Source organism: Canis lupus, chromosome 21, assembly GCF_003254725.2.
Source record: "Canis lupus dingo isolate Sandy chromosome 21, ASM325472v2, whole genome shotgun sequence".
Taxonomy (NCBI): domain Eukaryota; kingdom Metazoa; phylum Chordata; class Mammalia; order Carnivora; family Canidae; genus Canis; species Canis lupus.
Genome location: NC_064263.1, coordinates 10,756,687 through 10,784,622, shown reverse-complemented (window position 1 = coordinate 10,784,622; position 27,936 = coordinate 10,756,687). Strand labels below are relative to the sequence as shown.

The 27,936-nt window shown below is 38.1% G+C and overlaps 1 protein-coding gene and 1 long non-coding RNA gene across 7 annotated transcripts in view; one reads left to right on the top strand and one right to left on the bottom strand.

Moving 5' to 3' along the window:
• The window catches only part of NOX4 (NADPH oxidase 4), a 179,319-nt gene extending 165,615 nt beyond the window's left edge, over positions 1 to 13,704 (bottom strand). For 3 of the 6 annotated variants that reach the window (XM_035703753.2, XM_035703754.2, XM_035703756.2), the window contains exons 1-2: positions 938 to 1,087; positions 161 to 256 (exon numbers count right to left, since the gene is read on the bottom strand). In XM_035703753.2, coding sequence (XP_035559646.1) covers positions 161 to 256; positions 938 to 994 — 153 coding nt within the window. In that variant the 5' untranslated portion in view covers positions 995 to 1,087. Of the gene's footprint in view, positions 1 to 160; positions 257 to 937; positions 1,088 to 13,513 lie in introns of those variants that run through there. The other 3 variants (XM_049099071.1, XM_035703755.2, XM_035703757.2) reach the window with 3 other exon arrangements.
• Positions 4,612 to 13,769, top strand: LOC118351777 (uncharacterized). Its single transcript, XR_004807734.2, has 3 exons — positions 4,612 to 5,661; positions 10,953 to 11,037; positions 13,546 to 13,769. It is a non-coding gene; the product is annotated as an uncharacterized LOC118351777 (long non-coding RNA).
• Positions 13,770 to 27,936: the final 14,167 nt, after the last annotated feature.

Below are 27,936 nucleotides of genomic sequence, written 5' to 3'. Positions count from 1 at the left end.
CCAGACCAGTGTAAATGATAGACAAGAAAACCTGACCACTAGGGAATGGCAAACCTTTCTGAAGTGAACACAGTTTAACGAATGGAAGAACTGAGCAAGCCTTGTAGCAATGTCTGCCCACCTTAAACCCATTCTAAGAGGTTACTCAAGTCCCACTTACCCCTAACATCTGGTGGAGGTAGTGATACTCTGGCCCTTGGTTATACAGCAGGAAGGCTTTCCAGAAAAGCAAAACATTCAGGGAGAGCCAGATAAACTAAATCATACAGAGAGAGAGAAAACAAAAATTAAAAATAAACATTATCTGATGAATGGAAACCTCAAGTACATTCGTTAGACACAGTACTTGCAGCGGAAGCTGGATTAGGACTCGCAGAAAGCATTTTCAATTAACCAGCAAGCTGAAAAGCCACTCAGAGGAAAACAAATCTGACCTTACTCAGTCCCTGCACCTGAGATCTAGCGTCTGGGGGGCAAAGAGGTCTCCTAAGGGATCTGCAGGTGTCCCCTGCAGTGCATAATGAGACTAAGGAAGGAGTCCGGGCATCGCGTGTCGTTACAACGCAAAACCAAAACAGAAGCAATTCGGGAAAGAGCAAAGGGGTGGGGTGGGGGGTGGGGAGGGATGTTTAAAGGGTTAAGAAAAAGTTGTGTTCACTAAAAGCGATCACCTCTCCCTTCCTCCACATCCGCTCTCCCAGGGCAGTGCAGGAGAGTTCCCAGGCGTTTGGAGCGGGGATGGGGCGGGGGGGGGGGGGGGGGGGGGGGAGGCATCGTTATCGTCTCCAGGTAGGAGCAGCGGAAAGATTTTGTTAGTTTGAGAATGTCCGATTTCGAGGCAAAGCTGCTTCCAGCTTCCCGCCCGCGCACGCTCAGAGAATGAATCAGGGTGGCTGCACAGAGACAAACGCAGGCAGAGCCTCGCCCGCCATCCTACCAGGCAGAGGTGTTTAACCCCTTCGTTGGCCAGCCAGCTCCTCCAGGACACAGCCATGCCGCGGCCCCCGCGCTGCGCTCTCCGCCCGCCGGCCCGACAAGGAGCGGCGGCGGCCGGGGCGGCGGTTGCAGTGGTGCGGCCTGCGGGGGGCGGGGGAGGGGGGCGGGGGAGGGGCGGAGGGGCGGGGGAGGGGGCGGGCGCCGAGCCAGCCGGGCGGGGTGTGCGGCGCGCGCGGGGGTCTGCGCCGCGGCCCCGGCGGCCCCCGCCCGGCGCTCCGAGCGCGCTCCCCGCCCGCCCCGCCCCGCCCCGCCCCGCCCCGCCTCCCGCCCCGCCCCGCCCCGCCCCGCCCCGCCCGCGAGTCCGCCCTCGGCGCGCGCCCCTTTGTCTGCCGGCGAGCGGGTCGCGGAGGCTGAGCGGCTCGAGGTCCCGGCCGGGAGCGGGGGCGCGGCTCGCAGGGGCCGAGCGGGACGTGGCTGCCGCAGGACCCCCTCCCCCCCCCCCCGCCCCCCGCGCCGCGCCCGCGTCCGCTCGCGCACACCTGGCTCTCGGGCACCGGTCGTTTGCCCCCAAAACGTTCAACTCAACAGAGGCTCCGTAAGGAAATCGGAGCCGGAAATAGCCTTTTGTGTAGGAGCGTCCGCTTCTCCCGCGCCTCCTCGGCCCCTCATCCCTCCCCCAGCGGACGCCTCCCCGCACCCCTACCTACCGCTTCCCTCTACCTGCCTCCCCGCGGCCCCTGCCCTCACCCAACGTGTTCCAGCAGAGCGATTGGAGAAAACTTGCATTAAAAAGAGCCCAGCGGCTTGATGGTTAAGGCTGACGTAATTCTCAGGGGGCTTTATAGGGAAGCTCAGATTCCCTCTGTTTAGAAATGTGCGTCTTATTACCTAGCATCAGAGTCTGTTTAGTAATGGGAATCCTCTCAAACTTGCACCAGAGGCCTGGTGGACGGTGAGAAGAGCCTGGGATTGACACAGGCTACCTATCCTACACCAGAAATTATCAGTATTAGGAAAGGGGGGGTGGGGGGGATCATTCATAAAGAAGAATGTCTGATGCAAAAAGTAAGTGTGCAGCAAAAGTTTATGAAGTCAGGAATTCTCCAAACTCTAACAACTAACAAGTGGCAGAAAAGGGTAGCCTAATCTCGTGGCTTTCAAGCTTTTTTTTTTTTAAAAAAAACAATTCCATTTTACAACACGTGTCATAACATGTAATTGAAACTAAAGTGTCATAAAATCTTCTCTTACTACAGCAAGGTACTTACTGCAATTAATTTCATGAAATGATTAATGACAGTAACCCTCAGTTCAAAACTTAAATTAATCCACATCAGGTGTAGGGTACATTTCATGCAGTCCACTTTCTAGCAGTCTGTCATTTCTCTGAGAAAGGACTTTCCTGTTTCATGCATGATCAAACCCTGAAAACTGCTTTAAATCTTTCCGGGGTTAAAAAGGATACTACTTATAAATAACACCCTGTTTTTCATATTGCCCGTAAGATACCTAGAGGACACAAAAAAAGACCACACAGAGAACCCAAGGAGGGTCACTGCTAGGAAAGGTCAAATTCTGGGACACACTGATACTTCTCTCAAATTACACCTTTAAGTAACCATCTGAGAGCTCTGAGTTCAATAGGTGGGAGGTAAAAAGGATCCAGCAAAATGGTTTGGTTTTTGCCACGATTTGACAGGAACGAAGCAATGGATGAAGAGTAAAATAAAAGACACTTTTTTTTCTTGACCTAATTGATCTAGTTCTCTTTTTACCCCCAGTTTTATTAAGAATTTGTTGACACACATCGTATAAGTTCAAGGCATGCAATATGATGGTTTGATTTACACGTATTGTGAAATGATTACCACAACAGGATCAGCTAACATCTATCTTCTTATATAGATAAAGTAGAAAGGGGGAAAAAATATTGGGATGAGAACTCTTAGGATTTATTCTCTTAACTCCTATATATAATAGAGCAGTTTTAGCTATGGTCATCATATTGTACTATATCTCTAGTATTTATCTTATCACTGAAGTTTGTGCCTTTGACCACCTTCCTTCAATACTCCCTCCCCAGTATCCTCTACCTCCGATAACCATAAGTCTGTGCTCTTTTTCTGGGAGTTGTTTTTTGTTTGTTTGTTTTTGTGAGAATTTTTATTTCTCTTATAAGTAATAACAGTATTTGTCTTTCTTTGTCTGACTTATTTCATGTAGCATAATACCTTCAGGTTCCATCCGCATTGTCACAAATGGTAGTATTCCCTCATTTTTTATGGCTAATATTCCATTGTATATAGATATACACCACAACTTCTCGTCCATTCATCCATCAATGCACACTTAGGTTATATCCATGTCTTGGTTAGTGTAAATAATGTTGCTCTGAGCATGGGGGTGCAGATATTTTTTCCAGCTAGTGTTTTAATTTTTTTTTAAGATTTTATTTATTTATTTATGAGAGAGAGAGAGAGAGAGAGAGAGAGGCAGAGACACAGGCAGAGGAAGAAGCAGGCTCCATGCAGGGAGCCCGACGTGGGACTCGATCCCAGGACCCTGGGATCATGACCTGGGCCAAAGGCGGCGCTAAATCGCTGAGCCACCCAGGATCCCCAGTGTTTTAATTTTCATTTTCATTTTCATTTTCTTTGGACATATTTCCAAAAGTGAAATTGATGGATCATACACTTAAAGTCCTATCTCTAATTTTTTTTGAGACTCCTCTATACATTTTCCATAATTGCTATACCCATTTACAATCCCACCAACAGTGCACAAAGTTTCCCTTTTCTCCACATCCATGCCTTGTCTTGTCTTTTGTTGATGGCCATTCTAATAAGCATGGGATCGATGTTTCATTGTGATTTTAATTTGCATTTCCCTAATGACCAGTGATGTTGAGCATCTTTTCATATACCTGTTGGTTTCTCATATATCTTCTTTGGAGAACGATCTATTCAAGTCCTTTGCCCATGTTTTAATTTTTTGGGTTTTTTGTTTTGGTCCTGTTTTTAGTTTTTGCTATTGAGTTGTATGAGTTCTTTATATATTTTTTATATTAACCCTTTATCTGATGTATGGCTTGCAAATATTTGTTCCTACTCTATAAGTTGTCTTTTCACTTTGTTGATGGTCAAAGTTTGTTGTTGTTGTTGTTGTTGTTGTTTTTAAGTTCAGCTACCTCTAGGGGAAAAAAAAGACAAAAATAATGGACCAAGCTCTTACTATGTACCTACTACTTGTCAGCCATTGTCCTTGGTACTTCATATACAAAGTCTCACTTAATGCATTTTATAGCTCTTCTGGTGAAAGTCAGCACCCCTACTTTAGAGGTAGAGAATCTGAAACTGAAAGAGATTAAACTCACCTGAGAGGGAGGGGGAGATGGGTAGATGTTAGTTAAAGGGTACAAACTTTCACTTATATGATGAATGAGTTCTGGAGATGGAATACACAGCACAATGATTATAGTTAGCAATATTGTAATATATACTTGTAACTGTCAAAGAGAATAGATCTTAAACGTTCTCACCACACACACACACAAAAAAAAAAACAAAAAGCAAAAAGGATAACTACATGAGGTGATGGAGCCACAATGGTGGTCATTTCACAATAGCTAAGTATCAAATTAACATATTCACCAAATCAATGTAATCAACACTTTAAGCTTACACAGTGTTATATGTCAATTATATCTCAATAAAGCTGGAAAATATTATGTTAGCTGGAAGAATAAGAACATTACAATAAACATTTTAAAAATCCAAAAAAGAAGAGAAACTTGCTTGAGATAGCAAAACAGGATTTGCTTTCAGTTCCAACAACCCATAATCAGGTACTTCTGTAAAGTCCTTTTGTAGAATGATAGAATGCTATACAAATGTTGATTGTTACATTGATCTTGTGGGAGTTCTGTAAAAGAGGCCTATCTAACTGTGTATGTTGCCTTATAGGGAAATAATACCGCAAACTATCTATCCTCAGGGGCCAGAGCTATTGCACTGTTATGCAGGAACTCTCATTAATGAGGTTCTTTTCAACATTATTTTCTCTAAGCCAGATTGTTTAATGCAATAGTTACTCTTTTTATCAAGATAGGAAAGACTGTACTTGAAAGGAATGAGGAGAGAGTTCTGTAGATATATCAGTATTCCAAAAATCATAATGAAAAAACAAATCACAGTTTTGCCAAGAAAAGACTTCACAGGAAAAAAAAAATCAAATGACAAATACCTTTGCTCTTGGCTTAAATAATAGTTAAATAGTAGTGACCATGCTATGCTGATTATAACTTGTTTGGCATCTGGCGATGTTTTTGATCTTTATTTGTGACTTAATAAACACTGTCTAAGGTAGACAGTGTCCTTCAGAATATGAAATCCATTGGGAAAAAGTTCATCGAAGTTTACCCCTTTGGCCTACTTTATTACTCTCTCCTTTGTGTGTCAGCTCAGAGGCATGCCTTTGACATGAAATTTTTTCTAGCTCCCCTCTCCTGTGGGCTCATACAGACTCACCCTGTAGTCTATGTACTCTTCATCATGTTCATAATACTCTGTACATAAGATCATTACTGCATTTTCCATATTAATTTGTGTGTGTGTCTAACTCTCCTCATCAACCTCCTCAAGGACAAGAATCCTGTCTTATTAATTTTTATTCCACGACTCAGGACAAAGATTAAAACATACGAGGAATTTACAGAGTGAATAGTAGGTAAGTATATTATCCTTGTTTCTGTACCTGTCTCAAACTCCAGTTTCTCAAGTGTAACTTTGGTAATATAAGAGAAGTTTCTGCTCAGCTTGATAATTAACTACCAGTAAGGACAAATAGGTCAAAAACTCTTTGATCTAGGTGCCACCTACACCACAGATCATAGGATATGCAGTTGAGACAAGTGGGCACCTAAATTAGTTTCCTGGGGCTGCAGTAACAAGTTATCGCAAATTTAGTTGCTTAAAACAATAGAAACTTATTTTCCCGCGGTTCTGGGAGCCAGAAGTCTGAAATCAGACCATTAGTTCAGAATCAAGGTGTTGACAGGGCCGCACTCCCTCCTGAGATTATAAGAGAAAAGTTGTTCCTTGCCTCTTCCCCATTCTGGTCATTCCAATTTCTGCCTCCAGGGTCACTTCTCCTCTTCTGTCTGTGTATATGTCAACTCACTCTTTGCCTCTGTCTTCTAAGGACACCTCTGATGGTATTTAGGGGGTGCCCATCCCCATCCAAAATATTCTCCCCATGTCAAGATCCTTAACTTAATCACATCTGTATATCTCCCCCCCGCCCCAAAGGAACATTTACAGATTCCTGGAATTAGAACCTGATATATTTGGGTGGTCATCTTTTGCCCTGCTACCATACCAAAATTAACTTAATTGGTATTAATTTTATTTCCCTGGTTGGCTATGCCAGCCTTAGAGTAGGATTTTTGAGGAAATTCACCTTAAGAAATGAAAGTTGAGACTCCTGCTTAGCAAGAAATCAAGAAGTCAGGAACCATGCACCTTTGTGACTTGATTGGATTTACTATTTATGTTATCCTGTATCTGATTATCAGGACTGATAATTGTTAAACTCAAGATTAAAAGAGACCATATGGTGTTTTTTTATGAACAAAAGAGGAAAATAAGAAAACTGTCCTAAGGATGGGGTGTTACTGGCAGAGTGGACAGAGAATCCTAGAGATGTGAGTAACTGACATTAAAGAGAAAGCAAACCACATTGTAGCCTTATTTTCCAAAAAAAAAAAAAAAAAAAAAAAAAAGCATCTTTGAGGGCATAAGAACCCCTCCAGCTTCTTCACTATTTCTCAAGGAACTGACCTAGCTGTGTGAGTGCAGAGTAGACATTCCAAAATAACTGAATCAGATGATGGTCTACACTTGTTTTTGTATAGAAATGACAATGAGTCACTGTCTGGAACTTGTCCCCAGACTTGTGAATTTCTCACTGGTTTCCTGAGGGGCTCTTCCTTGCCAAGGGTCTCAGGGACATAGTTTTCATTGAATAAAACTGAATAATAGTAAGTTTTTGTTTAGAATTGCCCTACATACAACACTTTTCCAAACTTCTGGATTTCACAGACCAACAAAATTTCAAACAGAAAAAAAAAAAAAAAAGTGAAACCAACACAGACTATCTAAATTTTCCTGCAAAGAAGGATAACTTCTAAAATGAAAAATGAGCAAAAATACCATACACTTCCATTTTCATTTAAAAAACTTCATTTCTTTCTAAAAGAAATAATAATTGTAAGAAATTTTGAATACCTTTAGCTTCCACAGAAATTTGTTATATTCTCTCTCTCTTTCTCTCTTCCCCTCTCTCTCCTGATTATTTTTCATTATTTGAGTCCCAAATTTCTTCTATGAGATGGGTGGAGACATTCTTATCATCACCCTCATTTTATCCATGAGGGTATGGAGGCACAGGAACAGTAACTAACTTGCCCAAAGTCACTCTTAGGTTTCTGGACTCAATTCCAATGTGTGTGGAGAATGGGAAGGAGGGGAATTCCCCCACCCACCCACCACATCAACAAGCAATTCTCCAGCTGCATGTCCTGCAATTCAACTCAATTCTGACACTTCCTATCCAGAGAGCATCAGATTCCACAGCTTAAGGACTCAGGCCTACAAGATTGCTCCACCCTGTCCCCTATGTCAGATGCCAGTCTCACCCCCAGGTTGTTACCTGTACTTCTGACTAACTGGCTATAAATCAGAGGCTCCCACCACCTTCTTTCCTCAGGTTCAATTAGTTAGCTAAAGCAGCTGACAGAACTCAAAGAACTTACTAGATCACCAGTTTATAATAAAATGAAATAACTCAGGGACAGTCAAATGGAAGCGATGCATAGGGAACAGTGTGGGGAAAGGATGGGCTCCCATGCCCCCTGTAGGCACACCACTTTCCTAGCACCCCCCACATATTCACCAATCCAGAAACTCTGAACTCTGTCCTTTTGGGTTTTTATGCCATCCTCATTACATACACATGATGGATTAACCCAATCACCATGACTGGCCACTGGTGATCCTTTCAACCTGTAGCACCTCTCCCCTCCTCTGGGGGCGGGGGCTGGGGGGCTAAGAGGAGATCAGACTGAAAAGTGCCAACCTTCCAACCACGTGGTTGGTTCCTCAGACAAGCAGCCCTCATCCTTAGGTATTTCCAAAAGTCTCCTCATCAATATAACAAAGGACACTTTTATCTCACCCCTCCCTCTCTTAGGAGAGGGTTTTAGAAGCTCTGTGCCAGAAATGAGAACAAAGACAAAACATATATTTCTTGTCATAAATCACAATAGCACAATCACCAAGGCATAAAGCAGTAGATTCCCAGAAGCCAATACACCTGCTCCTTCCTCAACACCATGTTGGCATTTCTCAACTAGGGCTTCCATGAGTTTTGAGTTAATTCTTCAGACTCCAAATGGAGCTATGGCTGGCAACCTCCCCACCCCACCCCCATCATCTGAGGTATAGAGGGATTTACCAGTGGGCTTTTATACTCCCAAGATGGTACACTTTCTCAAAAGACTGTATAGTCTATTGGTTATGATACTATTTGTCCTTTTTATCCAGGACAAATTTATGGGATTTCCTAAATACAGCCATTAACGAAATAATTCCTGGATGTTTGTGTTATTTTATTGTTCTTAAAGTTTTAAATAGAAGTGTCCCAGGGGGCCAAAAGATATCCTTAACACCTGCTTCCATGTTTCTGGTTACATCCTCAAACAGCTTTGAAATAAGAGGAAATAAGATTGGATTTCTTTCCTTGTCTCATGTCACTTTCTGAACATATCATAAAAATCTTAAGTCATAACTATTAGAATCTATGTTAAATGATATGCATGTCAGAGTCATAAAAACATCAGAATAGGGGAACGCCTGAGTAGCTCAGTGGTTGAACATCTGCCTTCGGCTCAGGGCATGATCCCGGGGTCCCGGAATCGAGTCCTGCATCAGGCTCCTCATAGGGAGCCTGCTTCTCCCTCTACCTATGTCTCTGCCTCTCTCTCTGTGTCTCTCATGAATAAATAAATAAAACCTTAAAAAAAAAAACAACAACAACATCAGAATAGGGAAAGGCTTTGGAGAGCATCATCACTTCCACTTATAAAGAAGAAGCTAAAACCCTTCCTCAGCCATGTGAGTTCACGAACATGCTTCAGTATCACTGAGCCTTTGTACAACCTGAAATCCTATATTTATATATTAATTCATGAGCTTACTTGATTCATTTCCATGTCTGTTCTAAAATGTGAACTCCCCAAAGGTAAGTTCATGTCTGTTTTTGTTCATTCTTATCTCCCAGAGCCAAGTACAGGGCTTAGAATGTGAATAAGTGCTCAGTAATTATTTTGAGTTAAAGAAGTGAATGCCAGATGATTTCCCAACTTCTACAATAATATTTACACACTGATTTTTCCACTGACATGGTCTTCTATACTTCTTTAGTTCTCTTCCCCAAATAGATTTTGTTTTCTCCCATCTTTATCCATGTGTGCTCGCTATTCTTACTTCTGGGCACATAGTGGTACTAGTGGTACTATGGTACTCACTTAGTCTCCAAACTCATAACAAGTGTTCTTTCATCTTACGGCCCAAATGGATTCTTCCCAGCTGGATCAGAAACCTCTTCTATGTGAGTCTGTGTCTACCGTCTATGTCTATTTTCTCTGAGCAGTTTGCAAACTGCCTTTGTTGGTGCATTTCCTAGATTGTTCCTTCAACTAGACCGTGAGCACATTGAAGACAGAAAAGTTTTCTTCATTATTTAAAGCCTGGAACATAGTAATTGCTCAAAAAATATTGAATGAATGAATTGAATGAGAACCTAGCATGCAATGACAGTTGAGCTTATTTTCAAAATGAAAAATCAGAACTCATCAATCCTATTCTAATTTTCCAAAGTGTAGCAAAGGCTAAAGTTAGAATTCATGGAAAATAAGTTCAGGAACATAAAAGAAAGGAAATAGACTTTTCCTTGTCTACCTCCTCCTCAACAGTTTTTCATGGTATTTAACCTTCAGGCAAACTTTTTGTCCTACTCTCCCAAAATTTGAGACTGAAAATTTCCAAGTATTGTTTTTATTTTCATTCTCACATACCGACTGACCTATACTGACATAGCAACTTAAATGTCTGTATGTACTTATGCAATTATGTGTAGCCTAGGTGATCTTGAAAAAATATTGTATGGGATCAAATGTTTTGACAAAAACAGAACGATCTTACAACTTTGAATTCCCGCTTCATATTGTACAATCGAAACTTTTGGTGAAGAGGAAAGTTTTGCATTCTTTCTTCCTCTTTTCTTTTTTTTTTTTTTTTTTTTAATTTTTTTATTTATTTATGATAGTCACAGAGAGAGAAAGAGAGAGAGGCAGAGACATAGGCAGAGGGAGAAGCAGGCTCCATGCACCGGGAGCCTGATGTGGGATTCGATCCCGGGTCTCCAGGATCGCGCCCTGGGCCAAAGGCAGGCGCCAAACCGCTGCGCCACCCAGGGATCCCATCTTTCTTCCTCTTTTCATTTTCTTCAAGTCCATCAAGTCTTTATTTGGAGACTTTAGAATCTGATTCTTACCACTGGTGGCAGCACCATGCCTCCCCCAGTCTTTCAAATTCTTAGTTCAAATTTACATATGGTAAGACATTATACTGTGATGTAATTATTTGCTACCCAATTGTCCATATCAGTGGGGTTTCATTGAAGTGGCAGAGTTTGGGAATCTTCCACTATCACCCTCTTCTTCATTTTAGTAATCAATCACCCTAAGTTTCTGAATCATAAGCTGAATTCACCCTAAGCTGAATTCACCCTAAGCTGAATCATAGCTGCCCAGCTAGCTATTACATACGCTCACCTCTCTTGCAGTCAGGAGTAGGCACTATGTTTCTACAAATGCCATGTGAGCAGAAGGGATGTGTACATCCCTATTACAAAGGAAGTTGCTTGCACTCCACTTTCTTTTCTATCCTTTCACACAGGCTGGAAATATGCTTCGAACATGAAGGTAAAGACAATAAATGGTAATCAAGAAATAAGGTATTAAGAATCTGGATAACCCCATGGGTGAGTTATAGCTACTCTCCCTCATTGAACTCACTTCTTGATTGTTGTAAGAGAAAGAAATAAAGGGACACCTGGGTGGCTCAGTGGTTAAGCATCTGCCTTTGACTCAGAGTGTGATCCCGGGGTCCAGGATCGAGTCCCACGTCGGGCTCCCTGTGAGGAGCCTGCTTCTCCCTATGCATATGTCTGCTTCTCTCTCTCTCTGTCTCTTATGAATAAATAAAATAAAATCTTTAAAGAGAGAAAGAAATAAAAATTATGTTTGATTTCAGGTTCTATATTTTAGCTTATACCTGCTTAGCTTGTACTCTATTATTTTAGAAACTGGCCCCTGGAAATGGAATACCATCATTGTAAAAATTAAAATATATGACATTCGTTTAGCAAATTGTATAGCAGGTAGAGAAAACCATGCTCAGGTTAAAGAGAGGTGCCCCTAGTTATGCTGTTTGGAAATACATGCTAAGTTAGAAACAGACCACATTGCTACCAACTTTATAGCTTTGGGGAATCAAGTAAAAAAAAAAAAAAAACAATTTCATATTTTTGGTGTATGTTGGCTGCTACTTGGAATTTTTAGCAAAGTGCTGCAAGAGACATGAGATAAAGTTAGACAAAAATGACTCATTTGCATAAAGAGATAGAAGGGAATGTAGCTCTACTAATGTAGAGCCTGTCTGTAAATGCAATTGAATGGATTAAAATGCCATTAATTGAGGGCCTAGAGGACTGGAAAAGTCAGGTGCTTCTATTCCCCAAAGAACATGACATAACACTCAGAGTCAGCCCAGGGGCAAAGATCAATTTAAGATTACAGGCTTCCCAGCCAACTTCCTAAGACTTCAGTTTCAGATGACATTAAGGTAGCTGATATTAAGTTAAGGAGAAGAGAGATGAACAGTGTAGAAAAGAGAATAAATTAAAGATGAATGAATATAGGCTTTATGGAAATGTATCCAAAAGAGATCTTCGAATGTGGCTATTCCACATGGAACTGACTTATTATAAGCAAATAGACAAGAATCCTAAGATTTTGAGGGAATTTGTTACCAAATAAATCACAAGTCTGGTGTACCAGAGCCTCTGATTGTTAAATGTCTAACGCAATATTCAGTCCCCGGAAGCTGCATGGAGTAGAACACACAATTCTTGAGGACAGGGAAAAACCTGAACATGGGTAACAAAAGCCACAGGGAATAATGAACGAGGGAGATACTTCAGGTCAAGGTGAACCAAGAAATTTACCCCACCAGTAGGAAGCTTTCACAATTCATGCCCGGAAGAATTTAATATTCACCATGGTCTGAAAACCACTGTGAGCTTTCCATTCTTTACATTTCTGAAGGGGTGTTTTATCTTTCTTTCTTTTTTGAATTAAAAAATAATTTTCTGGTGAAATATAAAATTAACCCTTTTAAGTATGCAGTTGAGTGGCATTAATTACATTCACATTATTGTACAAGCATCCCCATCCATCCACCTCCAGAACTTTTTCACCTTCCCAAACCTAAATTCTGAACCAATTAAACAATTACTCCCCATCCCCCTTCTACCATCCTGCTTTCTTACTTTCTTTATGAATTTGACTATTCTAGATATTTCATGTAAGTAGAATCATACAATATTAGTTCTTTTTGTGTGACTGGCTTATTTCATTCAATATAATGTCTTCAATGTTCATCCATGTTGTATAATGTCAGAATTTTGTTTCTTTTTTTAAAAGATTTATTTATTGAGAGAGAGGGAGAGAGAGCAGGACTAGGGGGTGAGGATCAGAGGAAGAGGGTGAAGCGGACTCCCTGCTGAGCAGTAAGGTCAATGTGGGGCCCAATCCCAGGACAACAGGATCAGGACCTGAGACACTTACCTGACTGAGCCACCCGGGTGCCCCCAGAATTTTGTATCTTTTTTATGGCTGAATAATATTCCATTGTATATATTCTTAACTGGAAATTCCCAGAGGCAATGCGTCCTTCTCAGGATACCACAACTGGTGTAATGCCCTTTTCCTACTCTACCATTGTGTATTGGAATAGGGAAAGACTTACAACTCGTGTTTAGTTGATGGGTTACCAGATCAGAAGAGCTACTTTCAGACCTAATAAAGAGAACTATTCTTTGCTGGTCCTGGATTTTCAGCTGCATTGAATAGGATTACTGGATTGGATTTTAGACAGCTCCCTTATGAAAAGTTTGAGTATATTTATGAGGAAAGAAGAGGATGTGTAGATACCTAGGTGGCTAGAAGGGAAAACTGTGCCAGAGACTGCTAAGTGTCCTATATTCGTTCTGCCCTAACCTACTGATAATAGAACCCTTAGACCTTATCCAAGCATAGAACCTCCCAGCAAGAAATTGCATTTCCTAACCTACCTTTAAGGTAAGAGAGAGATGACTAAGTTCTGGACAACTAGATGTTAATAGAAGTAATGTGTTAAACCTTCTAGTCATGTCCATTGCATAGGAAATTACTTACATTTCACTTCCTCTCCCTTTCCCCTTTTATAGAAATGGAACAAAGATGCGCCAAAGGAACTGTTTTTCACCATGAGGACCACACTCTAGGAGATGGTTGAGCAACACAATAGGAGAAATTGTGTCCCTGAATGATCCCTTGGAGCAAAATCCCTGCTAGCCAAGATTGAACAAATTCCTGCATTAGAGAGAGAAAAACTTATCATTTTGATGAATTTACTGATTCTTTGGAGTTTTTAATCTTACAGTAGCTTAGTCTATACCCTATGTATTATAATTAGATTATAAAAATATAGATTGATCATGAAGGAATATTTCTGATATTTAGAAACAGAAGTATAACATTCTAAATATTTTCACTATATCTTAAATTATTGATAAGTAAGGGACTGTATCTTAATCTTCATATTCCTAGCATTTATCCTATTGTCTGACATGGTCATCAATGCGTATTTCTTTCACTAATTAATCAAATAATTCACATGACCCTAGCAAAGTAAGAATGGCTGTGTGATTCAAATAGCCTTTTAAATGAACATTAATCTGTCTCTTTTATCTATTAATTGCAATTGTTTCCCTAATGTCTAGCCTTGTGCCTTCTCACCAAGGATTGAATTGAATTACTACTCATCATATCTGTCCTATCTGAATGAAAAATGCCCTTGATCCCCATTTATTTGTCCTAGAAAATTCTAATCATTTATTTTAACAGCAAATTTAGAACAACAGAAGATGAAATATTTATTAAGTGTGGAGATGTACTTGTTAGCAGAAGATTTAAGACTTCCTTTTCGTATTTTGATAGTCCCACAGCCAAATATTCAGTGGCAAGTTCCATACTATGGTATTCCAAAATATTATGAGGTCACACAGAAATAAGTCCTCAGATAACCTCTTCTACACAAACAAGTTAAATAAGAAAAGCATCCAGTTCTATTTGTGATAATTATCTGAGTAGCAGTACTCATTAATATGGTCTCTAAAAGAATAAATAAAAAATGTATGTGGTGAACACAGGAATAATATAACTGGCCCACACACTTTTCAACACAATGGAAGGAAAAACTGCTAGTCATTTTCCTGTTGAGTATCAAATTTCATTTCCTCCTTCAATCTCATTAGTACTGCGTATGGTATTGTTTTCCTCTTAAGTGAAAAGTCAGACTGTGAAATTGAAAATACTATGCTAGGGAGGAATTCTTATATACTGGACAGAGCAATGAATTTGGAGTTAGAAGTCCTGAGGGCCACTGAATCTTGGCTCTAACATTAAATATTTTTCTTTTACTTTGGACAAGTAATCTAACCTTTCTAAGCTTCAAATTCTCAATTTATGAGATTAGTAGGATGGATTAGATGATTACTAAGGTATTTTCTGGTTGTAGAGTTTTATGATTCTGTAAATTTCCCAATCCATCCCATAACACTAAAACTCATCTAACATATGGTTGTTGAGTACTGCACTTTGTGTTAGGCACCATATTATATCCAAGTTGAAGATAAATGACCGAGATAGGCATAATCTTTGTCCCTCTGGAGTTTACAGTCAAGTGGAAAGACAGCATAATAACACTAAACAATTAATTGTATTTATGAGAAGTGCCACCAGAAAGGTAGACGATACAAGATATAAAACAAACAAAGCTCTGCTAGTCTAGGGTGCTTGGGCATCTTCTTTGATTAAGAAATGTTTAAGCTAAGACTTGAAGCAGAGGAGAAGTCCAGATAGGGGAAAAGGGATGAGATATCTTCCTGTGGTGGAAGAGAGTTTCTGGCCCAATAAAGTTGCTGAAACCAAGCTAATGTTGCTGGAGAACACAGAGTGAGGGAGACAGTCGTACAAAATCAGACAGGAAAGGTAGGCAAGGCCAGTTCTTTTGGAATCTTAAACACAAACATTTTGGATTTTGTATGAAGATATATGGGAAGAGATAGGAGGGTTTTTAGTGAGGATGCAACATGATTTTGCCTTTAAAACATTACTCTCCCCAGAGAAATACCATAGGTAGCAATTATAGATATGAGGAAACCAGATCAGAGGCTATTGTAGCAGATACATGAAAGATGACAGTGATTTTAATAGGGTTCTTATAGTTAAGATGGAAATAAGTGGTTTTGATATATTAGAAGCTAGGATCTACCAAAATTGTGGTTAATTTGGACCTTAGTGTTGAAGAAGTCTGAAATTTCAAAGGTCATTCTATACGCTCAGGTTTCAACTGCTAGTAGATATGGATAACACATACATACCAAGCTGTATTACATCCGTCTTTGGAGAAGGGGGCAAAGATTTCAACTTGAAATAATGAGTTGAGTTGCCCATGAAAACACCCAAGGAAAATATTGAGTAGACCTGTGTTTCCAAAGGTCTAAATTTTCATAGAGATATTTGGGATATACAATGTATATTATTTTATATATATTATTAGGACAGGAACTGTTAATATGTATATGGTATTTTAAATGATGAGGGTGGATTGAGTTGAGAAGGAAGAGCAGAAAAGGAGAGAAGAGAGAGAAAAGAAATGGGAAAAGGTCCAGAACAAAGCACTGAGGACATTCAACATCTAACACTCACATCAAAGAGGAAGAAAAGCCAAGAAAACTGATAAGAGATCAGAGAAGCAGCTGAGGTTGTTGGGGATGCAGGTCAACAGAACACTTAGCATGGGGGCACTTGACAGGATGAGCACTGGGTGTTATGCTATATGTTGGCAAATTGAACTCCAATAAAAAAATATACAAAAAAAAATAAATGAAGATAAGATGGTACTTTTAGCAATAGACTATGATTGACTACATAGAAAGCTGCTGAGAAGTCAAATAAAGTGAGGACTTAAAGTAGCTACTAATATAATTGACACAGGAGTCAATGGAGACCTTAGTAGAAGTGGTTTTGATTGACCAAAGGTGAGTGGCCTGAGAAATTAATAGGACATGAGAAATGGAGATTGGTACTTTTCCAGCTGTTTGGCTATGAATGGAAGAAAAAAATAGACCTTAGCTGAAAAAGGTGAGAAAAATCCAGCAGTGTTTTTTTTTGTTTTTTTTTTGTTTGTTTGTTTGTTTTTTTAATGATGAGAGAATGTGTTTGTTGATGTAGGGACGCCTGGGTGTCTTAGCGGTTGAACGTCTGCCTTCAGCTCAGGGCATGATCCTGGGAGTCCCGGGATCAAGTCCCACATCAGGCTTCCTGCATGGAGCCTGCTTCTCTCTCTGCCTATGTCTCTGCCTTTTTCTGTGTCTCTCGTGAATAAATAAATAAAATCTTAAAAAAAAAATGTCGATGTAAAAGATCCAATAAAGAAGTAGATAATAATAATAATAATAATAAGAAGAAGAAGAAGAAGAAGAAGAAGAAGAGGAGGAGGAGCAGGAGGAGGAGGAGAAGAAGAAAATAAAAATAATAATAATGGGACTAGTTGATAGGAAATGTTCTTAAAAAGGTAGAAGAGAATGAGATCTGTAACACAGGCAGATTTAGTTGGAGGGAGGACATATCCTTTAACAGAAAGGAAGGAGAAAAAAATAATAGTAAAGCCACAGGAAGATTTATAAATTTGGAGCAAGAAGTTGAAGTGGTCCCCCTATGATGGCTTCCATTTTTTTCTGCAAATTAGAAGTTTTATCTTTTGAAACTGCTAGATGTGTGGCAAAAGATCAGAAGTTTGAAGAGACTGGAGAAGGTTTAAAGTAGCAGTTTTAGAAAGTAGGAAAGATAGCCAGGAGAAACACAGGAATACTGCCAGGCCCTGCTGAGACAGTTAAAACAAGCAGTCATGAATCATAGAACAACTCTGCTTCGTTGTGCCATCGTGTTTAAGTTAATTCCACGAACATGGAGCCAGAACCCCAGAGAGAAGCTTGTATGTAGTCAACTGTGGATACTTGGCTGGACAAAAGGACAAGAACATGGACAGTTTCAAAATTCTGCAGCAGCAGACTACCAAACGTGTGCTAGATGTACAAGAAGTGAGGAAGAGGAGGCTGATGGGTAAAGAGATGGGACAATTAACTGGATGCCATAGAATTCTGAATGGCAGAAGAGGTTTAATGTAAATCATTTGAAAGCGGATCTCTAAAAAAAAGGAGGTTGTGGTCAGAAGATTATAAAATTCGAGCTTTTTTAAGTGGAGCAATCCTGAGTAGTATAAATACCCAGTATGTGGCCAAAGTAAGGGTCAGTGGCAACGAAGGAGAGTAGAATGTCTCTGGATGTGAGAAGAGTCTTCTGTCTCTACCCTTGCCTCAGTCTCTCCTGTCTTTAAATAAAAGTTTAACAGAATTTGAAGAGCTTATTTTGAAGTGATGCCAAATCATCCCTGAAGGACCATTTGTCTAGGGTCAGCACTGCCTGAGCTGGAGGGAACAGGAAACCATCTGCTAGGAGGACTGACAGTTGTTCAGGGAATACTTTCTGAGTAGGTGACACCTGAGCTGAGTCTTACATGATACATACTAGTTAGCAGGATAAAAGAGAGGTGTAAGGAAAGGTTCCAGATTAAAAACAAAAACAAAAACAAAAACAAGCATTTGAGAGTACTTTTTTTATTTTATTTTTTAAAAGATTTTATTTATGTATTTGAGAGAGAGAGCATAAGCAGAGGGGAGAGGCAGAGGCAGAGGGAGAGAGAGAGCCCCACGTGGGACTCGGTTCAGGACCCTAGGATCATGACCTCAGCTGAAGGCAGACACTTAACCTACAGAGCCACCCAGGCACCTAATGTGAGAGAGATTTAAATCAATTTATTCATAAATTGTTTCATCAAGGAAAGCTCTGCACTATCCACCTTGAAGACACAAAGATGTTTCAGAAAAGTTCTCAAATGAGGAATATTGAATGTAAAGCCTCACTGCTTTATCTGGGCTGATACTTATAAGATTCCAAGTTTAAGAATAAGAACTAGAGATTCTTGAATACTTCTATTCACTTAGTACCTATAATAATAATTTGATGAATAGTAGATATTCATTACATGATTGAACAAATGAATGAATAAATTCAATGGCTAGCCTAAGTCCCAGTATAAATTATATTTCAGAGTATTTGTGAATAAAATATTACATTTTGAACTAATGAGGAAATACATATATTTATTCCTTTAAACAATGGTCATACAGTCTTTGAGCACCTCTAATTTCAGAGAATTTGTTGCATTTTAAAGATAATTGGTTTTTGGACAGTTCCAGGTGCTAGAAAGATCTTCCTGATACCGTGTCAAAATTTCCTGACTCTAATTACCACCTTAATTCTCCTGTCTCACTTCTGAACACTGAAACAGTAGAGATTATGATTAATTCCTCTTTGACAAGGCACAGTTCAAATATGTCAAGGTAACATACCACTTATCACCTTTCCTTCTACCCTCACCTAGCTTCCACACCAAGCTTCTTTTCTCCAGGCTAAGTTCAGGAATTTCTTCTTTCTTTACCCATCTCCCTTTATTAGCTGTTATTCATTTGATAGGTCTCAGATTAACTACTACTTAATCTCAGAAAAGCCTAACACAGGAAGATTAGGTCTCCTCATTATAAACTCCTGTATCACCTTAATTTTTTTTCTTCTTGGTATTCTTTGAATTAGACATCATTATTGTTTGTCTTACCTGCTAAACACAAAGTACATTAAGAGAATTGGGCCCACAAGGGGGAAAGAAACAAAATCACTATAGAGAGATTAAATTTGAAGGAGACAGATAATTGTTAAATGAGTAAACAATATAAAATTAGAAATAGCATAAATCTTAAAAAAAAAAAAAAGCAAAAAGCACTGGATAGAGAATAATCTGGGAATAACAGAAAAGCCAGGGTTAGAAAAGCTGTTCTGAGAAGCTGATATTTAAGGTGAAACTTAGAGGAGTAGAATTTAGTTAGGTGCAAATCTGGGGTTCAAGGTATTACAGAGAGAATATCAGAGTGGGAGAAGTCTCTGAGTCTTCGCATGCTAATACAAGTAGAGTAGACCTAGTGAGGAGATAACTGCGGATGGTTGGGGGAGCAGACTTACTGAACAGACAAGCATGCTGTATTATTTGATGGAACTGTAATGTTAGGGAAACAGAGACATCTTCAAACTTTACTGGTGCAACAAAACATGATTGATTTCATGTCTACAAAATAGGGATACTATTTATAATCCACATAAAAATATTAAAATACAATAATTGGATTTTTGCTTCCAGCCAAAATGGTAAAACAGGGAGTAGAGTTAGTCTTCCTTTTAAATCAACTGAAAGAGGGGGATCCCTGGGTGGCACAATGGTTTAGCGCCTGCCTTCGGCCCAGGGCATGATCCTGGAGTCCCGGGATCGAGTCCCGCATCCGGCTCCCTGCATGGAGCCTACTTGTGTCTCTGCCCCTCTCTCTCTCTCTCTCTCTGTCTCTCATGAATAAATAAATAAAATCTTTTTAAAAAATCAACTAAAAGAAACAGACAAAAGGTATGAAACAATAGCTTTCAAGACTTTGGACAGGAGGTGATGGCATAATGAACTCTAGAAATGGGAAACAAAATACGGTGAGTCCTACAATTGTTGCAGGTACTCTCTTCTGAGAGTTTCTAGCTTGAGGTGTGGGGAAGGGGGACACAACTGGAGCCCCATGGCCTTCCTGAATTGGTAGGATGGAGCCAAGAGTCTGGGAGACCAAGGGGTTTCACACAGAAGAAAAAAATACACAAGAAGAGAATCACAGAGATCTTCAGAGGTTTTCCTTGAGTATTCATCAATCTATGCAGGTGAAGAAACTACCTAAAAATGGAGAAAGAACTAACCAAAAGTTAAGAGGAAGTAACACAAAGTGGGCAAACAGGGCTGGAAATAATGCCTCTTCCCACCATTCAGCCTGGAAAATATGCAATTCATAGGCTATTAAGAAGTGTACCAGGGGATCTTAAATCACAAGTTGTGGAAAAAAGCTAACCAAGATGTTGTCTTGGTCCACAAAACAAAACTTAAAATCAATTTGTAAAGGAATCACTATTTTATGTAACTTAACTATAACCCAGAAGAAATCATGAAGAATATTTACAGGAATACAGACCTATCCAACATCAAATAAGGTAAAATACAATGTCTGTTATCTAAAGTAGAATACTCGGGATTGTTAGCTGATATCTTGTAAATACATCTTTCAGAAGTGAAGATGAAATAAATATTTTCTCATATACACAAAAGCTGGAAGGATTTATCACTAGCAGACACACATACTACAATAAATGATAAAGGAGTCCTTCAGGCAAAAGAAAAATGATACCATATGGAAATATAAATCTATACAAAAAAATAACAACCATTGCAAATAAGGACTAAGATGGGTAAGTATATAAGATTTTTTTCATATTATTTAAATCTTAAAGATGAATAGATAACTACAACAAAAATATCAAAAATGCAAGTGGAATTTATAACATATGTAAAAGTGAAATGTATGACAACAGTAGCTGAAAGTTGGAGATGAGGAGAAAAAGAACTATCCATTGTAGGATTCTTATACAATATGTTGGTGGTATAAAATCTCTTGAACCTAGACTGTGAAAAGTGGGAGATGTGTATTGTAAACCCTAAGTAACTGCTGAAATAACAAAACAAGTAGTTGTTAGCTAACAGATTAACAAAGGGGATAAAATTAAATTATTAAAAGTGACCAGTGTATCCAAAATAATGTACAAAAGGGGTAAAAATTGGACAAAGAACAGATAGGACAGATACAAAACAAAATTAATCACATTAAATTAAGATGATCTAACTATACTAATTAATAATCTGAAATTGACTCTATAAGACAATCCTACCCCAAAAAGCAAGAACCAACTATGCAAACCACTTAAAAACACAAATGCTTTATTTATTTATTTATTTAGTTAGTTAGTTCTTAAGATTTTATTTATTTATTTTTAGAGAAAGAGACCATGAGTGTGAGGAGGAGGAAGAAGAGAAGGGAAGGGGAAAGGAGGGGAAAGAATCTCAAGCTGACTCTGCTCTAAGCATGAAGCCCATCGTGGGCTTTGACACGGGGCTCAACCTCATGACCCTGAGATCATGACCTTGATATCATGAGCCAAAACCAAGAGTCAAACATTCAACTACTGAACCACCCAGGTGCCCTAAAACACATATGCTTTATATACAAGACATAAGTAAGCTGAAAGTAAGATTCTTTTTTGAAAAACATATACAAAGATATATTATCCTAACATCTAAAAATAGAAAGCTGATGTGGCTCTTTCAAATCAGACAAAATAGATTTCATAGCAAAGTATATTGCCAGGGTTATTTTGAAGTACATCAAATATTTGTATTTGTACAAATATGTACACACATATTTATTTTGAAGCACATCATTTAGTTTCTAATATTTGGTGATTTTTCTCAGGAGTTTTCTCTCTTTAATTTCCAATTTATTTCATTTGTGGTTAGAGAAAAAAATGATTCAATATATGATTCAATCCTTTTAAATTTATCGTTAATCGTTTTCTGGCTATAAATATGATACATTTTATTAAATTGAAAAGAATGAATATTCTGTTGTTTGGTGCAATCTTCAGTGAATGTCAGTCAGCTCAAGTTTACTGATAGTGTTGGTTAAATATTCCACATCTTCAGATTTCAATTTTGTCTACATGTTCTGTTATCAAGAAAAAGGTATGGAAATCTCCAACTCTAAGTGTGGATTTATCTTTCTGTTCTTGTAGTTGTGTTAGTTATTTTTCATGTATTTTATTTATTTTATTTTATATTTTTCATTTTCTTGGGTGGGTGGGAAGGGGACAGAGGGAGGAGAGAATCTTAAGCAGACTCTGTGCTAAGCATGCAGCCCAATGTGGGACTCAGTCTCACAACCCTGAGATCATGACCTGAGCCAAAAATCAAGAGTCAGACTCTTAACTGACTGAGCCACCCAGGTGCCCCTTTTCATGTATTTTAAAGCTCCATTATGGAATAAAATATATAGAATTTGTATGTCCTCTTGGTAAAGTAACCTCTTTATCATTATTGAATGACTTCCTTTATCCATGTAATACAAAGTTTGTTAACTTTTCAAAATAAATATAAATACATTGACCATCATAAAAAGCCAGAACAGAGGAAAAAAATGTGACCAGATTGGAAAGGAAGAAATAAAATAATCTTAATTCATGGAGGATATGTTCATCTGAGTTGAAAGGCCAACGACATCTATGAGAAAAAACTTCTATAATTAATAAGGAAATCAGGCAAAGTTGAAAGAGGAAAGATCAAGGAAAAACAAATCAATTGTACTGTTATGTGTTAGCAACAGACAATCAAATATTGAAATTAGAATCTACAATAATATCAATAAAAAATAAAATACTTAATGATAAATCTGTCCAAATGTGCTCATTGGAAACTATAAAACATAAAGGAGGAAAAGTTTAAACCTGATTAAAGAAATCAAATAGCTAAATAAATGGAGAGATATTGCAAGTTCACAGATAGGAAGACTCAACATTGTTAAAAATCCATTTTTTCTCAACTTGATATATGGATTCAATGCAATCCCAATCAAAACCCCAGCAAGGGGCAGCCCCAGTGACTCAGCGGTTTAGCGCCACCTTCAGCCCAGGGCCTGATCCTGGAGACCTGGGATCGAGTCCCACGTCGGGCTCCCTGCATGGAGCCTGCTTCTCCCTCTGCCTCTGCCTCTCTCTCATGAACAAATAAATAAAATCTTAAAAAAAAAAAAAAAAAAAAAAACAAAAACAAACAGCAAGTTATTTTGTGAATAGTACAAACTTCTTCTAAAATCTATATGGAGAGGCAGAAGATCCAGAATAGCTGACACAGTATTGAAGGGCAAGAACAAAGTTGGAGAACTAATACTATCTAACTTCAAGACTTACAATAAAGCTAAAGTAATCAGAACAGTGTCCTATTGGTGAAAGAATAGACATCTACATCAGTGAAACAAAATGGAGAACCCAGAAATGGACCCATGTACTATATAGTCAATTGATTTTTGATGAAGGAGCAAAGGCAATACAATCAAGCAAAGATAGTCTTTTCAACAAATAGTGTTGGAACAACTGTATTCCATATGCAAAAGAATGAATCTACACACAGACCTTACACCCTTCACAAAAATTAATTCAAAATGGATCACAAGGCTTAAAAATAAAACACAAATTATAAAAATCTTAGAAGAAAACCTAGATGACCTAGGGTATTATAAATACAACACCAAAGACATAATCAGTGAAAGAAATAACTGACAGCTGGAATTCATTAAAATTAAAAACTGCTGACCTGCAAAAGACAGTAACAAGAGAATGAGAAGACAGATCTCTCACAGGGAGAAAACATTTGTAAAAGATGCATCCAATAAAGGATTATTATCTAAAATACACAAAGAACTCCCAAACCTCAACAATAAGAAAACAAACAACTTAAAACATGAGTCAAAAACCTTTAACTGGCACCTCATCAAAAAAGATATGTAGGTGATAAATAAGCATACGAACAAATGCTCCATACTTTATGTCATCAAGAAAAAGGAAAATAATTTCTTTAAAGATTGTATTTATTGGAAAGAGAAAGAGAGCATGAGTGGAGGGAGGGTTAGAGAGAAAGGGGGAGAAGCAGGCTCCCCACTGAGCAGGGAGCCCAACACAGGGCTCGATCCCAGGACCCTGAGATCATGACCTGAGCCAAAGGTAGGTCAACTGACTGGTGGCTTAACTGACTGAGCCACCCAGGCACCCCAATAAAAGGTAAATTAAAATGAGATATCATACATACCTCTTAGAATGGCCAAATGCAGAACACTGACAACACCAAATGTTGGTGAGGATGCAGAGCCACAAAAATTCATTCATTGTTGGTGAGAATACAAAATGGTATAGCCACTTTGGAAGACAATTAAGTGATTTCTTATAAAACAGAAGATACTCTTACCATACAATCCATAAATCAGGAAGGAAGGAAAGAAGGAGGGAAAAAGGGAAGGAAGGAGGGGAGAAAGAAAGAAAGGGAAAAAGGAAAGATGAGGAAAGGAGATTTCCATCTATATTTTCCACCATTATGCAAATATTAATTCAAAATATATTATAGACCTACATGTAAAACCTACAGTTACTAGCAGTTTTCAAAACTGCTAGAAGTAAACACAGAGGAAAAGATTGTGTAACCTTGGGTTAGGCAAAAATTTCTTAAGCATGACACTAAAAGCATAATCTGTAAAAGGAAAAAGTGATAAATTAGACACCATCAAAAGAAAAACAAATATGCTCCTCAAAAGACACTGTCAAGAGAATGAAACCATAAGCCACAGACTTGGAGAAAATATATCTGTCAAGGACTTGTATCTGGAACGTATATCTGAAAAGGACTTGTATGTAGAATATACAAAAAACATTCAAAACTTAATGAATGGGGAAAAATATTTCAATGAAAAATACAGATGCCTAACCAAAGAAGTTATATGGTCAGCAAATACGCATAGGAAAAAATACCAAACATCATTAGTCATTAAGAAAAAGCAAATTAAAACTATAATGAAATACTACTATATATCCATCAGGATGTCTAAGAATAAAAAAAACTATCAATGATACTAAGGATTCAATAAATACTTTTGGGGAAACCGAAATAGCCGTACAACACAGTCCTATTCACCAATAAAAGGGAATGAACTCTTGATATATACTACGACATGTATGAATCTCAAAATAACTCTGAGTGAAAGCAAGATATGAAAGAGAATGCAATGCATGATTTGATTTTGACAAACATCTAGAAAATACAAACTGTATTCTATATTGATAGAAAGCAGCAGGTCAGTGATTTCCCATGGATGGGATAGGATGGAATGGGGAGAGGGGGTTGCCTAGGAGGAATTACATCAAGGATTGCATCTAGAATGGAGGACATGAAGGGATCCTCCAGCAGCGATGGATATATTCATTATCCTAATTGTGGTGATGGTGCTTTGGATGTGTTCATATGTCAAAATCTATCAGATTGTATCCTTTAAATAACTGTTTTGTGCAGTTTAATTTATGTCGGCTATACCTCAATAAAGTGCTATACATCTGTGCACATGTAGGTATATACAGGTATCCCCCACTTTTCTAAAGTTCATGTTATGCCACTTCACATTTACAGAAGACCTACGTTAGTACCTGTTTCTGATAACTGGAAGTAATCTGAAGAGAACTTTTACTTTTATGAAAAAAGGAGAATAGTTAAAATAGCGTTCAGCATTTATTTTGCAGTGAGACATGATGGACGCAGTGCCTGACCCCAGCAGCAAGAGTGGCACCATCAAGCTCCTTCCCAGAGAGCTATGCTCAGCATCTCAGCATCAAGATGTGTCTGTGAGCATCTGTGCCTTATCTCAATTTAGTCTGTGCATTCATGTGTCCTAAGGTATCAGAAAAGCCTAATGTTATTTATGGATCTAGGAATGCTCAAAAAATTTTCCATATAAATGAATGATAACTGCTTGTTTGCCATACATCATTTTGGTTTACAAAAATTTCATAGAAATTTTCTACTTTCAGATAGCAGGGGAAACCTGTATATAATACATATGAAATATATAATAATGCAAAATAATATTGTGTATAATATACAATAATACATATGATTAAAAGGTGCATATATACGTATATGTGTATATGTGTGTGTGTATATATATACATATATATGTGTATATATATGTATATATATATATATATATCAAGAAGATTGTGAGTGTGTGTCTAGGCATTTAAGTAACATTCTGTTGACAGTTACCCTCAAACCTATCCTTTGCTGTAATTTGGTATCCTAGATGTATGGGATTACCTTACTTTAAAATGTCACTTGTGTAATATTCTGTTTTATGGTACTTACTTTCATTTACTCCTGTTTTGTTTTCTGCAGTGCCCAGCTCAGTACTTTCCAGATGACAAATAATAGCTAATTCATAGTTGAGTTCAGTAGAAGCAAGCCTCTAGAAGGAATTCTTTCCCCCCCAAGGATATCAATGATGGGATCTTACAAACAAACAAACAAACAAACAAACAAAAAAGGATTTCTTATAGAAATCACAGGTTAATTCAAAAGTCAAAGAATCTAAACAATTTGGAAACAAAATCAAAATAGTTAAGCATTCTCTCTTGCTTAAACCAACTCAAACCTTGTATCTGCCTTCACAGTTTACATGGAAGGAAATTTATTTTTATACCAAGTACACATTCATTTAGAATATATACAACCATGAAGACCAAATAAACATGCTTTTAAAAATGTTGGTATAATTAGTATACCAATAGTTATTGTATTGGTATACTAATTAACCTTCTTCTAAGACATAAAAATCTTAATACCATAGATTTATAGAAGCCACCGATTCAAATCATTCTTTGGGACAAATTGAAGCTCTGAGGACTTTACCCAAAGTCCCACAGTTAGTAAGTCTGTATGGATGTGATGTGCTCTATAAATGAGTGTTAGCTAAAAAGTGTTGCTCTTTGGCTGGCCTGTGGGCAGATAGCCCAGGTCACAAATATACTCTTTGTTTAGAGTTTGCCAGTACACCCAATAGTAACTGTAATCATCATCATCAACTCTGAACCATTTTTAGTGTAGTCTAAGATTACTCATGTTGAGAAAATAGAGGTAGTATATTTTGAAAAACCAAACCCTATATTATCATGTTTGTAATATTTCCAGGATTGTGCCAGGTTCTAATCAACGAAATAAGACACAAGTATTTGACAAATGACATAGATTCCCATATTCTAGAAATTGACCAGAGATTGCCCATGTGGAGACATTTCTTTATGAGGGTGAAGTCACAGAGATAGTTCTGGAAACTGGTATCAACAGTCTACCAGGCACTCTTAAAGGTGTTATATTATATAATCCTTGCAATATTCTGTAAGGTAGCTATTAGGAACCCCATTTCACAGACTGAAAAACTAAGGCTGTGACATGTTAAGCCACTTACCAAATTCACAAAGCAACAAAAAAACAGTTATTGTTTAAACCCAGGGTTGAATGATTGCATAGGGTTTCTGGTGCACTACACAGGCTCCCAGGCGGAAAGATCCAGCAAAGGGGAAATACTGTTTCATTTTATTCAGGAAGTATAATTCAGATCAAAATTCAGATCATGTCACTGAGGATTTTATGAAAATGTCTTATACTGCTTTTATTTTTTAAATTATGAGTGCTATGATTCTGTTCCTCAAAAAATACAATCAGAAACAATAAGTAGAATATATTTATAAGGAATAAATCACTCAGAGCAAACCTAATTACTTTCTTTCTTCCAACAGAATTACATGGCCAAAAGATAATGGAAGTACAAAAGACACAATATATCTTGATTACTAATATAACAGATAGTGTCTCTTAGACATTAACTAGCAGAATTAATTGAAAATAGTCTCAATCTGGAATAAAAATGGACTTCATA